Raw genomic sequence first — 15,482 nt, forward strand, 5'->3', positions numbered from 1 at the left:
GTTGTTTTAGTATCACAGCCAAGTGACCAGAAGATTTGCTTTTAAAATTGTTTTCCCACTGGGGATTTAGCTCAGTGACACTGCGCCTGCCTCACAAGCGCAAGGTCCTGAGATCGATCCCTGGTACAAAAAAAAAAAAAATTGTTTTCCCTTTCTACCAATAACTTTTAAACATGTAGCAGTCTGAATACATATGTCCTTTGCAAGTGTGATATTTTACTAGGTAGGGGAAAACATCATAAAGAAAAATAGAAGCTTTCGTATATAATGGAAGAAAATTCCTAGCTTTGGTTTCTCCCATAATCTGTTTTTGAAAGGTACTGAGATTAGGTTATCTAGTAAGTTATCACTCCCATCCAAAATAACTAGTGTGATATTTCTGTTGATAAAATCAAAACAACAAGGAGATACTGGCAGTAGTATTCAGTGGTAAACATGTTTGTGAGAGAAGTGGCTTCTAATGATTACAATCCAGCTTGTGACAGTTTAGCAGTTACATATTTTGGTAGAAAAGTTCTGGGTTCTTCAGTGATGGAGATGCAGGAGACTTCCGGCAAAAGTCATCTCATATTGGGCTTTCCTTCCACCAGGTTATGAAAACCTTTGCTCACACATTTAAATCATAAACAAGTACCAACTAAGTGGTCTGTTGTTAAAACTTTTAAATGTTTTAGTCCTGTGAAACTCAGCCCAGGAGCAATTCCGTAACAGTAAGATAAATAGGCTTAGTATAGCAGAAAAGCGATGGGCATGTGGTTTATAATTCTAATCTCTGCTTTGGTCAGCACAGCTGACATTTGTTTAAAACTATTTGAGATTTTACTGTACTTGAAATTTGTCAGCACAGTCAGTGAAGGAAGTCAGTGGAGGGGGTGGGAGTGCTGTGCAGCCCAGTGGCGGTGCCTTTGCTTCGCATGTGGGAGGCTCTGGGTTCCACCCAGCACTGCAGTGTCACTTTTAGAGCAAGCGCCTCAACATCCCCCAATAAACCAGTGAATGAGTATAACCATTAAGAACAGCAGTTTCTTTTTTAAGAAACAAGATTGTCATAGAATAAAATTTGTTCAGGGATTTTGAAAAAATCCCAGTTACAGGTAAATTTTGCTTTTGGCTTTATTTACATAAAAATGCTAGGACAGTAGACAATTCTCAGCAGGTTTTCTTGCATGGTTTTTCTTGGCAACTTAGCAAGACTTGCCTCAAAAATTTTTAGAAAGGGCTGGGAATGTAGCTTAGTTGTAGAATGGTTGCCTAGCATGTGTGAGACCCTAAGTTCAAACAACATACTGGAAAGAGGAAAAACCAAAAACTATTCCAATGCCAGCTACTAACATATTTCAGTATTATCAGACTTTTCTTTGAAAGGTACTTGAGAATGAAAAGTGGTTGTATATACAAGGACAGAGGTTTCTGAAGGCTACAAAGGGTGGAGGACATCTCAGTTAGGGAATCTCCAGGGATGGTAATTCCAGAGTTTCTAATTCAGTGGCTGGCAATACTTTGAATTCAAACTCATTTTTTATATAATAATAGAAATTTTGGTATCACCAATTTTTGAACTATTGAATCAAGTTTGGTTTTTCTTTCATGTAGGGAAAGCAACTGAAAAACACATTAAGTAGTTTAAAAAACAGTCGAGATAGTCCCTTGAGATCCCTTCACTACAGTTAGCAGAGTAGCTCAAGAGGAAGCTTTCCCCAAAGATGGGCAGTCCCCTTGTGCACAGCACACCAGGCTTGAAAGTGCCAGTTCAGTGCCACTGCCAAGCAGGCCTTGACCTTGGTTCTGAGATCTCAAGAAAATAAGTCCTTTAATTTGCAGAACCTGTTTCCTCATGAGGCAGTTCTCTCCAGTGTGATGGGGACACATTGACAGTATTTTCAAAATTATATTGGCCCAGCCAAATAGTTAGGTAACATCAAATGTTTCTATTTCCATCTTAAGAATATCTATCCTGAAAAACTATATAGGACATAGTTCCTTAGTTAAGATGCTACAGAATTCAGCAACTTAAGTCAGTAAGTTTATTTTATTTAAAAGCAGGAAAAGAGCCCAGTGTGGTGGTGCATACCTGTAAACTCAGCACTCTGGGAGGCTGAGGCAGGAGGATTGAAAGTTCAAGCCCAGCCTGGCAACTTAGTTACTTAAGAGGACCTTGTGTTAAAATTTTTAAAATGGGCTGGAGATGTAGCTCAGTACAAAGGCCCTGGATTCAATACCTAGTACTGCAAATTAATAAAATGAGAAAAAGGAAAAAGAAATTAGAACAAAGAAAAAAGAAATTAGCAAAGCAACAGTGCTTATTTTCTGGTTGTGCTAAGAAGCTGTATTATAGTTACCCTTATAGTTTTAAAGTAAAACCTCTTTGTGGAGCCCTCAAATAATTTTGTGCCCTCAGCACTATAAATAAAGCCAAAAGGAAAATTTACCTGTAATTGGGATTTTTTTCAAAATCCCTGAACAAATTTTATTCTGTAACAGTCTTGCTTCTTAAAAACAATTGTTCTTGGTGGTTAAACTCATTTATTGTTTATTCACCTACAGTGATCCCGTGTGGTTAGGTTGTTGGGAGAGGGTCTGCTGAGTGGTGAGTGCAGTGATCTTCACACACCATACCTGGGAAGTATGACACCCATCCACCCACTAGGGACTGTTTTCCACACCCAAAGCAGTTCACAGCAGACAGAAGCCTATCTCCATAAGAAAACATTAAAGCAAACCACGACACAGTCAGGAATCATAAAGTTTACTGTTTCGTTTCCATCGTTTGGCACATACCCAAGGCACATTAGAAAATTAGAAATCATAAATTATCTTGTAGAAAAATAACCGGTCCCTGCCTTCTATACGTACACAAGTATTTCCAAGAATGTGCACAAAACCATTTCCCTATTACAAAGTTATTTGAAAATGTACCAAGGACAAACCCATGTTTGTAGCTGTAGGCCAAAAACATAAAAAAATAACAGTATAATCTATAGAAATTTATAAAAAGTAATACATGGCAATAAATTCTAACTTAAACATTGACCTGGTTTGTGCTGTAAGTTTTGAATTTGAATCAAAAGACTTAAGGAAAGATGTGCCAAATCTACCCTCTAGTAACCATCCATTCATTAGGTGTGACCTTTAAAAGGTTATTAAATTTTATTTTTTTGGTGGTGCAAGGGATTGAACCCAGGGCCTCGCTCGTCCTAGGCAAGTACCTTGCTGCTGACTGCTGTCCTCTGCCCTTAAGGGAGGAGGTCCTTAACGGAAAGGTATATTTCTGGGAACACTGCTATACGTGCATACATGCAGTGGCCAATGTCTGCTGGAAGAGAACAGCTCTTATGTGTGCTAAGATGAACGTCAGAATGGTTCCAATGCTGCTTTGCAAAGGAACATTTTCCGGGTTCCACTTATTCATTTCGATGTGACATTTCTGCCTGGCCTCCATGGTACCATGAAACCTAAGTTTCTTCTCTTTGGCTTATCCCAGATGAAGGGATTCTCTTTGCATATGCTTTGCTAATTTATCACAGAGATGAGCACCTTGGGGTAGGAGGACGGAATCTGACAGTGAACCCTCTACCTGCAGCCAGGAAATTCGAATACTTAGAGACACACCTCAGATGTAGGAGCTGGACACTTACCAAATTTCTCTCCATTCCTTTTCAAGTGTATTCATTAGCTTTGAAGAGGAGAGAGATGGTGAAACGTTTTTGTTGCACTCATTCTTTTAGCCACGGAAAAGCTTCTGGGGACCTTCTGAAGACAGCCTGTCAAGTCAGTTATTTCAAATATACTTAGGTGTAAGCTGTATTCATGCTGAGTGTCATCTCGCATGCTCACTTGCTGGCAGCAAATTTAACCCCATTACTGTTGAGGCTGGGAGATAGTGGCCTCCTGGGAGGGGGTTGGGCTACCAGCAGTCTCTGGGTCCTTGGGGACAACCACGACATCAACCGTATGCCTGCGGAGCATTCGCCGGTTCCTGGGAACCAACTGCTTCCGTTCGGGCCTCTCCTCAGGCAGGTCATCACTTCCCTCATCAGCCGTCTGCAGTCTGCTCTGCTCTGGCAGGCAACTGGTTCTGTGTGCCTCTTTGCCTCTCTGGCTAAAGAGAAGGTACAGTTCAGTTTATGTCTGCGTGATGCTGTAAACACGATGTCCACAGCAGCCACCTTCGAGTGTTACTATGTCGGGCCATGGGCTCAGCACTCTACAGGAATGATGCCGATCCCAGCATCCGTGCGCTGTGGTGTGACTGTGTGGTTAGTGCCTTTTATGTTTTCATGTTTTTATAGCTCTTCAGATTATTCTCCTCACTATAACATTTAGCAGCAATTAAAACTGCAGTTCTTTTTTTTTTTTTTTTTTTTGGCAGTGCTAGGGATGGAACCCAGGGCCTTTCTTACATCAGGCAAGTGCTTTACTGCTGAGCTACACCCCCAGCCCTTAGTGGGACAGACAGCCCACAGTACACACTTCGTTGATGTATTTAAATACATTTCCAAGTGGAGAAAGGAAAGTGAGGGCAAAATGGAAAGTCGCATGCATGGGAAGCTGTGTTTTTCAGTGTGTACACTCAGTGAAATATCTCAAATTTCTGTTGTTTTAATCATGAAAGGAAGAACAACAGTTTGTACATGGGTGGGTAAACAATATCTAAATATGGTATAAAATTGTTTATCTACACTATTCTTTATGTGGCCATCTCCCTACTACATTAGTTAGTTATGAAAAGAATCCTGATTCACAGTCTACTACTGAAAGTAATTCATCTCTGAAAAATGCCATTCAGAGAGACCACCATGGCCTATGTGGCTGGGCTTATTGGAACAAATACTGTACCTAACATTTTAAACTACACTTAGTTTCAAAGTGATTTCTTGTTGGTGCATGTCTGTAATCCCAGCACTTGGCAGGCTGATGCAGGAGGATTCCTTTGAGTTTGAAGCCAACTTGGGTTACACAGTTTAAGGCCAGTCTGAACCACATGGTGAGACCCTTAAAATGTGATTTCTATTAAAGTGACTAATTTTGATATCATATTTAATATCTCATGGCTTTGGTTGGAGACCTACTCCTTAGCAGGAAACCCCATTAATGAAGAAGACTACCAAGAAAAAAATGTGTTTACCAAGGATTACTTTTAAAAAAGGCAGGCTTTTAAAAGTATGACTATAAGCCAGGGTTTAAAAACTCACCTCATGCAAACAACCTTCTGTAAAATTAGGGACACTTCTATCTCTTGCTGTAATCTCCCTTGAAGTCCTTCCCCTGAAACCCAAAAGAAACGAAATATTAACCCCAAATAAGTATTTGGGATATTGGGTTGAAACTGGTTGGTCACAAGGTGGCAGCACTGGATGACAGTCATACTGTAGATTAAAAGCTGTACATGTGCATCTTCTGTTTCAAGTAAACTGCAGGGTCAGAAGCACAAAAATCAACTTGAATTTTATACTCACTTAAATGGACCAACTGAGGGAACAAAGTAAAACTGTCTTGTAAAAGGCTCATCTGGTAGATCACACATTTTTGAGTTCCCTGTAAATGAAAGGATAAATATTTGAAATCTTAAAATGGATTAGATTGTTTTAAAATTGAAGCATAGAAACAAGCTTCCAATTTTCTTTAAACAAAATATAGAAAATTAGGCATTAAAGTTGCTTAAAGAAACACAGCAGATACCTATTTATTATGTGAGTCCCTGCAAGACAAAACAATAAATCCTTAATACACTGATACTCAGCCAATTATGGTACAGCAGCCTCAGGATCATCCAGATACATGAGTGGGTTATGTACAGTACTGCAATGCAATTATGAACTGCATAATGTTATTTTACAAGACAGGAGAACAAGGACCTTTTTTTAACTTTCAGAAAAGAAAATACTTCCGACTCGCAGCTATTTGGCTACTGCTGTTCTAATTACCATCAACCTGCATCACCTGCTGGGGCATGGATGTAACCCAGCAGTAGAGCAAGCACTTGCCTAGCTTGTGCCAGGCCCTGGGTTCAATCCCCAGCACTACCAAAACCCAAACAAGCAAAAAACGTTAAAGGTAACATTACCCCAGAGTCCAAGAAATATACACAACACCTGGCTTTGGCACATGAGGTCTGGAGTCTACCAGAGGTCTCTCTTCCTTGCCATTTGGTAAGTGGAGGCCTAAATCTTCAGGTAAGCTGAGAGTATCTACTTATTTCCTCAGGAAACATCCTAACAATCAGCCAGAAGATTAATTTAAAAACTTTCCCCTCACCTGAAGAAATCAGAATGTGACAGACATTTCTGTGGTTCCTGTATGCCTCCCAGACGTAACTACAATTACATTTCACATTCAAAATTAAAACCAGTAGCTATCCGTGAATTTCCAAACAAACCCAAGTGAAGATTGTACATGCTTACACTTTTTCCTGATCTTGACAGTCACGTACTCCTTGTGCTCTGTTTCAGCAGCATCATCTAATGAGGCAACACAACTTGGTACTACTTCAAGTAACTCCATTATTTTTGAATTCTACAATTTAAAAGGGAAAATGTAACACAATTTTTAATTTTTTCATAGCAAATTATTACTTGTCTGTGTCGGTATTGGTGTGGATGGAACAAAAAAATGCTCAGAAGCAACTATGAACAAAGTTTTGAGGCCATAAAGCCCACTGGTAGAAGCAACCCTGTATTTACAGCCCAGCTGTGCCCTCTTTGGGGTACTCAGGGCTGTGGGTGTAACTGCTCCATGTAGTTGGGCTGGCAATAGTAGGACCGCCACATAGTAAGTACTCAACAAAACACAGTCATCATTTGAAAAAGTCTTCAAACTAAAATATTTCAATTCCGTTAAGAAAGGTCACTGAAAATTAAAAATCAGGAGGCCTATGGTTAAGCTGGATTTATGGTGACTTCAATATCCCATTTGGGTCGTTCAATACCCTTAACTAGCTGTCCATTCTGAGTGGAAAACTAGATAAAGGTTCACCAAGAAGACAAGAAAAAGAGGTACCTTGTCCCAAGAGACGAGGCTGTCTCCCCTTTGGCCCTGACAAACACCCACTGCACTGGAGAGAGTTAAACTGCAATCATGCCTCTCCTCGCAGAACTTCAGGAACTGGAAATCCACAAATGCATTGAGCTACAGGGACTGGCAGAACCAGAGGAGTCGTAACTCCCTACTCCCCTTGAGCGCCGTGTGCAGTGAGGGTGCCACACGAGGGCACCTACTGGGGGCCGGGATGGGGACACCTGCAGCCAGGCTTTGGAAGGTTACCCCAGAAAGGATGGTTCCTGGCTGCCTGGGCTGCCGCCCACCCTGACAGGTAACCAGGAGCAGGTGTCCGGCACACTAACAGCCAGGCACTGAGTTCCAAAGGTGTCGGTGGCTGTGGCCATGGAGAATCTTGTTCCAAAACTGGGCTGCAGGGGAGCTTGGGACCCCAGATCTCTGGCTGTCCCTGCTCACCTGTTCTGCGCAGTCCATAGCTGTGCGCTGCCGCTTGTTCAGGATGTGCACCGATGCCCCGTGAAGCAGAAGCAGCTCCACCACGAAGATATGCTTTTCTATCACGGCTTCATGCAGGGCTGTGTTGCCCATATTGTTAGAAGCATTAATGGAGGCACCATGCTAGAAAGGGAAACCACACAGTCAAAAGGGATGTGAAAAAATGCTAATCAGAATCTAGGTGGTGGATGTATGGATATTTACAATAAAATTCTTTCAACTTTTCCATATCTCTGAAATTTTCTGAAAATCTTGGTGGTGAAAGTAACACTGAGAAAAAAGATTGATGAGACAAGGATGTTTACTGCAGCATTTATCATTATAGCAGAAAAAACAGAAACCACTTAAATGTACAGATCAGTAACAGTTCAGAAAAAGTGGCCTCTAATCCCAGATACAGGGGACGCTGAGGTAGGAGGATCATAAAGTCAAGTGTAGCCCAGACAACTTAGCAAGACCCTGTCTCAGAAAAATTTTAAAAGGGTGTGGGGATACAGCTCAATGATAGAATGCCCCTGGTTCAATCCCCAGTATCACCACAAACTTTTTTAAGAATATCCAGACTTACTTGACCATTAAAAATCAAGACTTTAGGGCCGGGGATTTAGCTCAGTGGTTCCAGTGCCTGCCTTGCAAGTGCAAGGTCTGGAGTTCAATGCCCAATACCAAAAAAAAAAAAAAAAAAAAATCAAGACTAATAAACAGTTTTCTACATTAAATGGAAAAGAAAACATTTAGTGATCTAAACCATGCACATTTTTGTTTTGGTTTTTTTGAGACAGGGTCGCACTATGTAGTTCAGGCTGGCCTTGAACCATACACATTTTTAAAAATCCACCAAAATGAGTTCCTTTGAGCAGGAAAGTGATGAACGAACCAGGTTTTCCTGCTGCTTTAGATTTTGCTCTGCCTCAACAGTGTGTAACCTCCAGCAAGAAAGTGCAGAGAACCAAGGCCACCTGACTGGCACTGAGGTAACGCCTCGGCTCAGCAATGGGAAGTCGGGCCAGGCCCAGACCTTCAGAAAAACAGAGCCCAAGTCCTCAGTGCTGCAGCCCGCACGCACAGCACAGACCTTGAGGCCTGTTCCGCCATGCCCAGCAGAATCATGGGAAGTAGGGAGGGGCCTGACCTGCAACAGCAGCGTTGCGACCTCGTGATGGCCCCCAGAGCAGGCGTATATGAGGGGTGTGTTCCCACTTACGTCCTTTTTATTGGGTTTTGTGTTAGAATCCAGTAGGTACTTCACCACCTAGGCCAGAGAAGAGAAAATTTCAACCTTAATCAAAATTTACAAGAAATCCTCTAACTTGAAATTCTGACTTCTCTAAGCTTATTGAGGCTTTTCAGACATGGCTGACCCTCAGGAGAAAGGACAGCCACAGAACCGGGAGGGACATTTGCTCTGAGGGACTCTGTGCCAGGCAGCATGCTAGGCACCAGTGTTTCCACTTCATCTTTAGCTCTTTTCCCTGTGGAGAGCTGGGGTTATGACTCCACTCTGACAGGTTAGGGAGCTGGTGCTGGAAGCACTCTGCAAGGAATTCAGGGGAGAGATGGACCATGTCTTTAAAAAGCTTACAGTGGGGCTGGGGATTTAGCTCAGTGGTTTCGCCGCCTGCTACGGAAGCACAAGGACCCGAGTTTGATCCTCGGTACCAAAAAAAAAAAAAAAGTGCTTACAGTGGAGGGCTGGGGATTTAGCTCAGTGGCACCAAGTCTGCCTCAAAATGCAAGGTGGTGAGTTCGATGCCCAGTATCAAAAAAAAAAAGTTTACAGTGGAACTGAGAAAGGAAAATGAAAAAATATACGCATAGATAATTTTCCCCCAAATACAGGATGAATCCTTCCCAAATTCTTTCTTGAACCCCTCCAAGGAGGCCATGCTTTTATGAAGGACTGAACTGTTTAGCTCAGGTAAGGTAACCCAACACCTGAGCACAGGAGACAGGTCAGAGTGACACCGCTGTGTCCCCCAGATGTAAATGGCAATGGAGCAGGGCTGGCTGTGCCCGAGGGAGGACCAGAGTCCTATGCTCTGCTGCAGAGTGATCCCGCCACAGGCATCTCAACTTGGGCAGAAGGAAGGAATCATGCTACTGACCCTGAACCCTGGGCCTCTGCACAATTCCACCCAGTGAGTTCAGCCAAAAGCAAGCTCCTGCTATGCCACCTAAGAAACAGAGCCCATACCTGAAAGTGGCCCTTCTGGCAGGCCAGGTGGAGGGGCACAGCTTGGTTTGTGTTCCTGGCACTCGGGTTGGCACCGTGCTTCAACAGGAGGGGGACAAGGTCTGCTCGACCGTGCAGGGCAGCGATGTGCAGCGGGGAGGAGCCGTCCTGGTTGGTCACATTCACCCCCAGCCCACTGGCAGGAATCTTTGCCAGCTTCTGGTACATGTGAAAGATGAAACAGAAATGTCACCAATGTTCAAGAAATCAGGATGAAGAAACAGAAGCCATCTGCCCTCCGTCCCTGCTTGTATGCCAAATCTGGGATGACAGTGGGATCCGGAATCACATGGCCCTAGGTGAATCCCTGTTACTTAAGAAAGGTGTGCTATACCAAAAGATTAGCTTCTATTTTTAGTAAAGCAAGCCTGCTAAAAGGATGCCCTGTTACAACAGGCATCAACAAGGAAAGTCTGTGGTGGGAATGGGGCAACGAGCTAGCCACACAGGGAAATGTGGCACATCAGCCCTTTCTCATTCCAAACATACAAATCAAAAGCCATCACAGACAGACAAGTAAAAGCTACAATTGGAAAGCTTGCTTATTTACTTATTCAGACACAGAATATCACTATGTAGTTTAAGCTGGTCTTGAACTCATTATATAGCTTAGGATGGCCTCAAACTCATGGTGATCCTCCTGCCTCAGCCTCCCAAGTGCTGAGATAACAGGCATGTGCCACCATGCCAAGCTATACAACTATAAACTTCTTAATCAGGCATGGTGGCACACATCTGTAATCCCAGCACTTGGGAGGCTGAAGCAGGAGGATCGCAAATTTGAGGCCAGCCTGAGCTACATAGCAAGTTCAAGTCCAATCTATACTACATATTGAGATGTTATGTCAAAAAAAAAACGAAAGAAAAGGAAGGAAGGAAGGAAGGAAGATCTTTATGGTACTGGGGTAAAGATTCCTTAGAGAAGATATAAAAACTAAAAGTTTGATGAACTGGACTTATAAAAACTTTAAATGTTTGCTCTCTGAAAGACATGATAAGAAGATGAAAGAGAAAGTTGCAGAATGGGAAAAAGTGTTTGCAAGAAAAATGTTTTTTAAAAATTTATATCTAAAATTTCATACAGCTCAAAAAGATCATCTATCTTAAAAAATAAATAGCACAAGATCTGAAGAGACCCTTCCACACAAATGACAAGTGAATGGTCACTGAGAACCTAGGTTATCAAGAAAAGGCAAATCAGAGTCAAAAACAACCGCACCGAAGGGTGAGGGAATAGAGCAGCGGCAGGTGGGCGGGAAAGTAATCTGTGTGACCAGGAGAGGATGCAGGGCTTACAAGGCTGTGCGCACCTTTGTCTGACCTCATGAGACTGCTCCTTACTTATCTCCATTCTTCTTCATTTTTATCATGAAACGACCTTGTCATTCACAGTGGTTTCTCAATCAGCCATGCTGGGAAGGATGATAAGCAGTGAAAACCAACCGCTTTACAGGCCTATCACTAATTAACACATTAAATTGTATGCTCGATTAAAGGCTGAATTTTACTATGAGTAAATCGCACCTCAAAAATCAAATGAAGAAAATCTGAACACACAGAATGAAATACCCCCTCATATTTTTTAAAAGGACACAAGTAGAAGTGCACCTCCCATTTCCACCTGTTCCTGGCCATCGAGAGCCTCCAGCCATGCAGACGACACACCTGTACAGTCAGCACCTGCACCTGCACCAGAATGGCTCCCACTGAAAAGTGCTGAACCAGATGTGGAGCAACTAGAACTCTCACAATCCACTGGTGCAAATGTAAAAAGCTACAATTCCTTTGGAAAATTAGTGGTTTCTTTTAGGGATACTCAAAGCCTATGCAAATATTTCAAAACCTAAAAAACGGAGACACTTCTGGTTCCAAGCACTTCAGGTAAGTGATACTCAACTTGCACTTTTTGATTCTACTTCTACATAAAATCCTAGAAAATGCAAACTAATGTACACAGACGTGTGCCTGGGGCGCAGGAATACGGAGGAAGGACTGACTGCAAAGCAGCAGGTGGAAACCTAAGGAGAGACACAGAACTCCACCCAGACTGTGTGTCAGTCTGCACATCCCTAACAGCTCAATGCCTGTAAACTACACGCATATACTTTATTGCATGTAAGTCACACCTCAAGAAAGAGGTTTTGGTTTCTTTTTGGTTTCCTGAGACAGGGTCTCATTATGTTACCCAGGCTGGCTTTGAACTCAATCCTCCTGCCTCAGCCTCCCAAGTGCTGGGATTAGAGCTGTGAACCACCACACTACTTTCAATAAAGAACTTTTAAAAAAAATAAATTCTAAACACACTTCTGGGCTAGAAGAGGATGATGGTTGGGGTGGGGATTTTAACAATTTCAGACATGAGGCAATTTAGTGTTGCGTATTTGAGAAATTACAAAACAGAAAAGGATGAGAGGTTTTAAAAGACCAGGGAGTGTAAGACTTATCCAATCTACCAATATTTTTATGTAGAATTCCATTTCTTGCTACAACTTGTGAACTGTGAGGTGGGGAAGCACAGCAGGTAGGTAAACGACAAAAAAGGACAGTAGCAGGGACACAGTAAGTGCTTCTGGCCACCCGCAGGCATGGGCACCAACTTGCTGGCCCCCAGGCTCCTTTGGAACAGCATCTGCCTTTCAATGCCTGTGTTTCTCACAGCAGGAGCCTGAGGAAATCAGTCTTTGGACCACAGAAACCCAGCAACTTAGGGACAGATTGAAAGTTGCATGTCCTCAGTGGTCAGCTCAGCCTCAAATGAAAAGCTGTAGGTGGATGAAACCTGTAGTTGTTTTCAGGACTCTTAGGTTAGAGTAGCCTCACAGCTGTCTTTTTTTGGGTTGTTTTTTCTTCTATTTTTTTGAAGCTGTCTAAATAAGGTAGTGTTTTCTCACAACACTGTTTTGTGAAGGCAAATTAATTTTTTTCGAAGAGGATGTAAGCACCTCTAGTTACCCACATATGAGTAAGTATGATGCACACAACACCATTCACAAGTGCTGTAAAGAAAATAGCTAACAAAAGGCAGAGTATCTGTGCTACAAATCACAGACTGTTGAAAGAAATCTGAGGCCAAAGTACCTGGAGAGATGGGCCATGTTCTCTGATGATTTCCACATCATAGAGATGTTACAGTGGACCCTTGACCTACAAACTCAATTCATTCACAGGGGCTGGTTGTAACTCAAGAGGCTCAGGCTCCTCTACACAGACTTCAAAGTCTCTCTCTTGCATAATTTTAGGCCACACTTTCTTCCTGGCAGATCTCAGTGTCCTTGAGACATTGGCCCAGGATTTCTCAATTAACCCTACACAGGAAAGGATGTTGTAATGTTCCTTCTGGAACTCTAAGGGTTAAATCTGTATCTGAGACCATCTGGAGGCACAAGCAGCCAGCATTTGGGTTGTAACGCAAGACTTTGGTCGTAAGTTAAAACTGAAAGTCTGGTCTTAACCCAAGTCGTTCATGTATCAGGCCAGTCGTAACTCAAGGATCCATTGTATTTCTCCCCAAATTGATCTACAGATTCAATGTAATTCCTATCAAAATCCAAAGGAGTTTTTGGTTTTTTTGTGAGTATATGCAAGCTTGTAAGATGTAGATGGAAAGGCTCAGGCCCTAGAAAAACTATAACAATCCTAGCAGAGAAGAATAGATTAGGAGGACTAACTGCCCAGGATCAAGACTTACTACAGAGCCTCCATAACGGAGACAGTGTGGTAGTAGTGAGGGACACAGATCAATGGAACAGAGCGGAGAACCCGGAAACAGACGCACACAACTGAAGTGCAAAAGGCACTCTAAAGAAGTGTGGACACCCATAGGCAAGTAAAACACTTCAACATAAATCTCACACCTTGTAAAAAAATTAACACAAAGCCAGGCACAGTGGTGCCCACCTGTTATTGCCAGCACTCTCAGAGCTGAGTAGCTGGGAGGATAAGCACATTCGAATTAGTGGTTCCCAGGGGTCAGGCCAGCGGGGTGGGGGCAACAGGGAGAGGGGTAGGTGTGTTTAGAAAAGGACACGATGATTATTCTTGTGCTGAGGAAACTATTCTTGAATGTTGCTATGGATATGCAAACCTGTGAGTGTTCCCAAGCAAAATTATATGGAACTAAATCCACAAACGAGCACAAGTCAAATTGAGAAGATCTCAATTAAGATCAGTGGATTACATTCACATCCTGGTTGTGATGCTCTTACTGTAGTTTTGAGAGATGCTCACCTTGGGGGAAACTGGGTTAAAAGTCCAAGGGATCTCTCCGTACTTGCACAGGGATCCCCAGGAAGGGCGAACCCCAGAGCAAAGGCAGCAAAGGGAACCCCAGCACAGGGACGGACACCCTCAGGCACCTCCGCTCAAACTCCTACTCCGTTACTGGGGCCCAGAGTGCAGCTGGGCGCCTAAGCAGTGGGCGCGTACCAGCCCTCTCACCTGCCAAGGCAGAGAGCAGGCGGCAAGCCAGAGCCCACCCTGGTGTCAGTGTCTTCCCACCCTCAGCCAGTTAGTCCCCAGGACATCTCAGGGGACACTTCTCATAGCTCCTCAATAATTATTTGGCCAAGCAGCAGAGAACCTTCCTAAGGGGAGAAAGAAGAATTTGCCTCCCCAACTCCAACAACAGAGGCAAAGCCAAACCTTTTGGGCTGGAGCACATTTGGGGCACTGGCACAGGGGATGACAGAATTCAAGATCCACTGCACTGACAGCATCCTCCACTTCGTCCAGGTCCTCCTCCGTCCACTCCAAAAGGTAGCGCACCTAGTGTTGGACAGTAAAGAGAAACAGGAGCTGGAGGTTACCCTCAGCACCTTTATGGGCAACGGTGCCATACACACCCTGAACTATTCCCACTGCGGGGAATACACTTCCTTCCTCGACCAGCAAAGCAGACACACCTGTGCCCAGGCCTTTCTAAATTCCTGTATAAAAATGAACTCAAAGCCAGGCACAGTGGTGCACATCTGTAGAGGATGGAGAGGGATCTGCCTACCATGTTTGCGGCTATTAGTTTCTCTTCTGTCTTACAAAGGGGCATGCTGGTGCTGCCTCAGGCAGGCTTTCCGGCCTGTCCTGGCACCTGCTGAGTATGTCCCTTACATTTGTTCCCTAGCTGTATGTGTCCCACACGCCAGAGGCAGCTCCCAGAGCCTTCCCTCTTTACCTGCCAGACCATGTGCACTGGGCGGTCACCAGCCCATCCCAGAGCGTACAACCAGTTGGGCAGTGAGACCCACCCACAGGCACCTGGACTCCACACCAGTGTTCTGCCACTACTGCACTTTAGCCCACAGGGGAGCACTGAAAAGACCCTCAAATGGAGCAAATTTATGTTTCAGTAAAGGCTGGTTTCTATGATATCAGATGCCAGAGAATAAAGCATATAAATGTGTTTCAAGGCCTGGTTCTAAGTACTGCAAGCCACCACATTCCTGCAAGGAGGGAGAGTTTCAGGAGGACCCCTACTGATTCCAACCTTCAGCACTCCAGGTCACTTCCACATTCCTGATAAGGAATGCTGCCCAAGGGGACACACTCCAGGCCTCTAGGCAGGGACCACCAGCCTAGGTGACACAGGCCGTGGGCAGCTCCTCTTGGAGAGAGGAAGGGAAAAATATTAGGGTGGGAACCTGCTGGGCAGGTGGCCTGGGTAGGGGAAGGCAATCAAATGTGAGGAGGTCAGCCTGAGGACGACTTAGGGCCCTGGGCAGCTGCCCCTGTCCATCGATGACCTGCCACAGTACAGCAGAGCACC

The 15,482-nt window shown here is 43.8% G+C and overlaps 1 protein-coding gene across 1 annotated transcript in view; it reads right to left on the bottom strand.

The window, feature by feature from the left end:
• Nucleotides 1–3,669: 3,669 nt before the first annotated feature.
• The window catches only part of Ankrd27 (ankyrin repeat domain 27), a 51,477-nt gene continuing 39,664 nt past the window's right edge, over nucleotides 3,670–15,482 (bottom strand). Inside the window, 9 exon segments of the mRNA XM_087191014.1 lie at nucleotides 3,670–4,078; nucleotides 4,080–4,099; nucleotides 5,193–5,265; nucleotides 5,457–5,535; nucleotides 6,402–6,513; nucleotides 7,453–7,614; nucleotides 8,624–8,743; nucleotides 9,686–9,883; nucleotides 14,366–14,488. Of these exon segments, the coding sequence (XP_087047140.1) occupies nucleotides 3,859–4,078; nucleotides 4,080–4,099; nucleotides 5,193–5,265; nucleotides 5,457–5,535; nucleotides 6,402–6,513; nucleotides 7,453–7,614; nucleotides 8,624–8,743; nucleotides 9,686–9,883; nucleotides 14,366–14,488 (1,107 nt within the window). The 3' untranslated portion in view covers nucleotides 3,670–3,858.

Source organism: Heterocephalus glaber, unplaced genomic scaffold (assembly GCF_053883595.1).
Source record: "Heterocephalus glaber isolate CG9 unplaced genomic scaffold, H.glaber_assembly_v1.0 deba00001561, whole genome shotgun sequence".
NCBI classification, from domain to species: Eukaryota; Metazoa; Chordata; class Mammalia; order Rodentia; family Bathyergidae; genus Heterocephalus; species Heterocephalus glaber.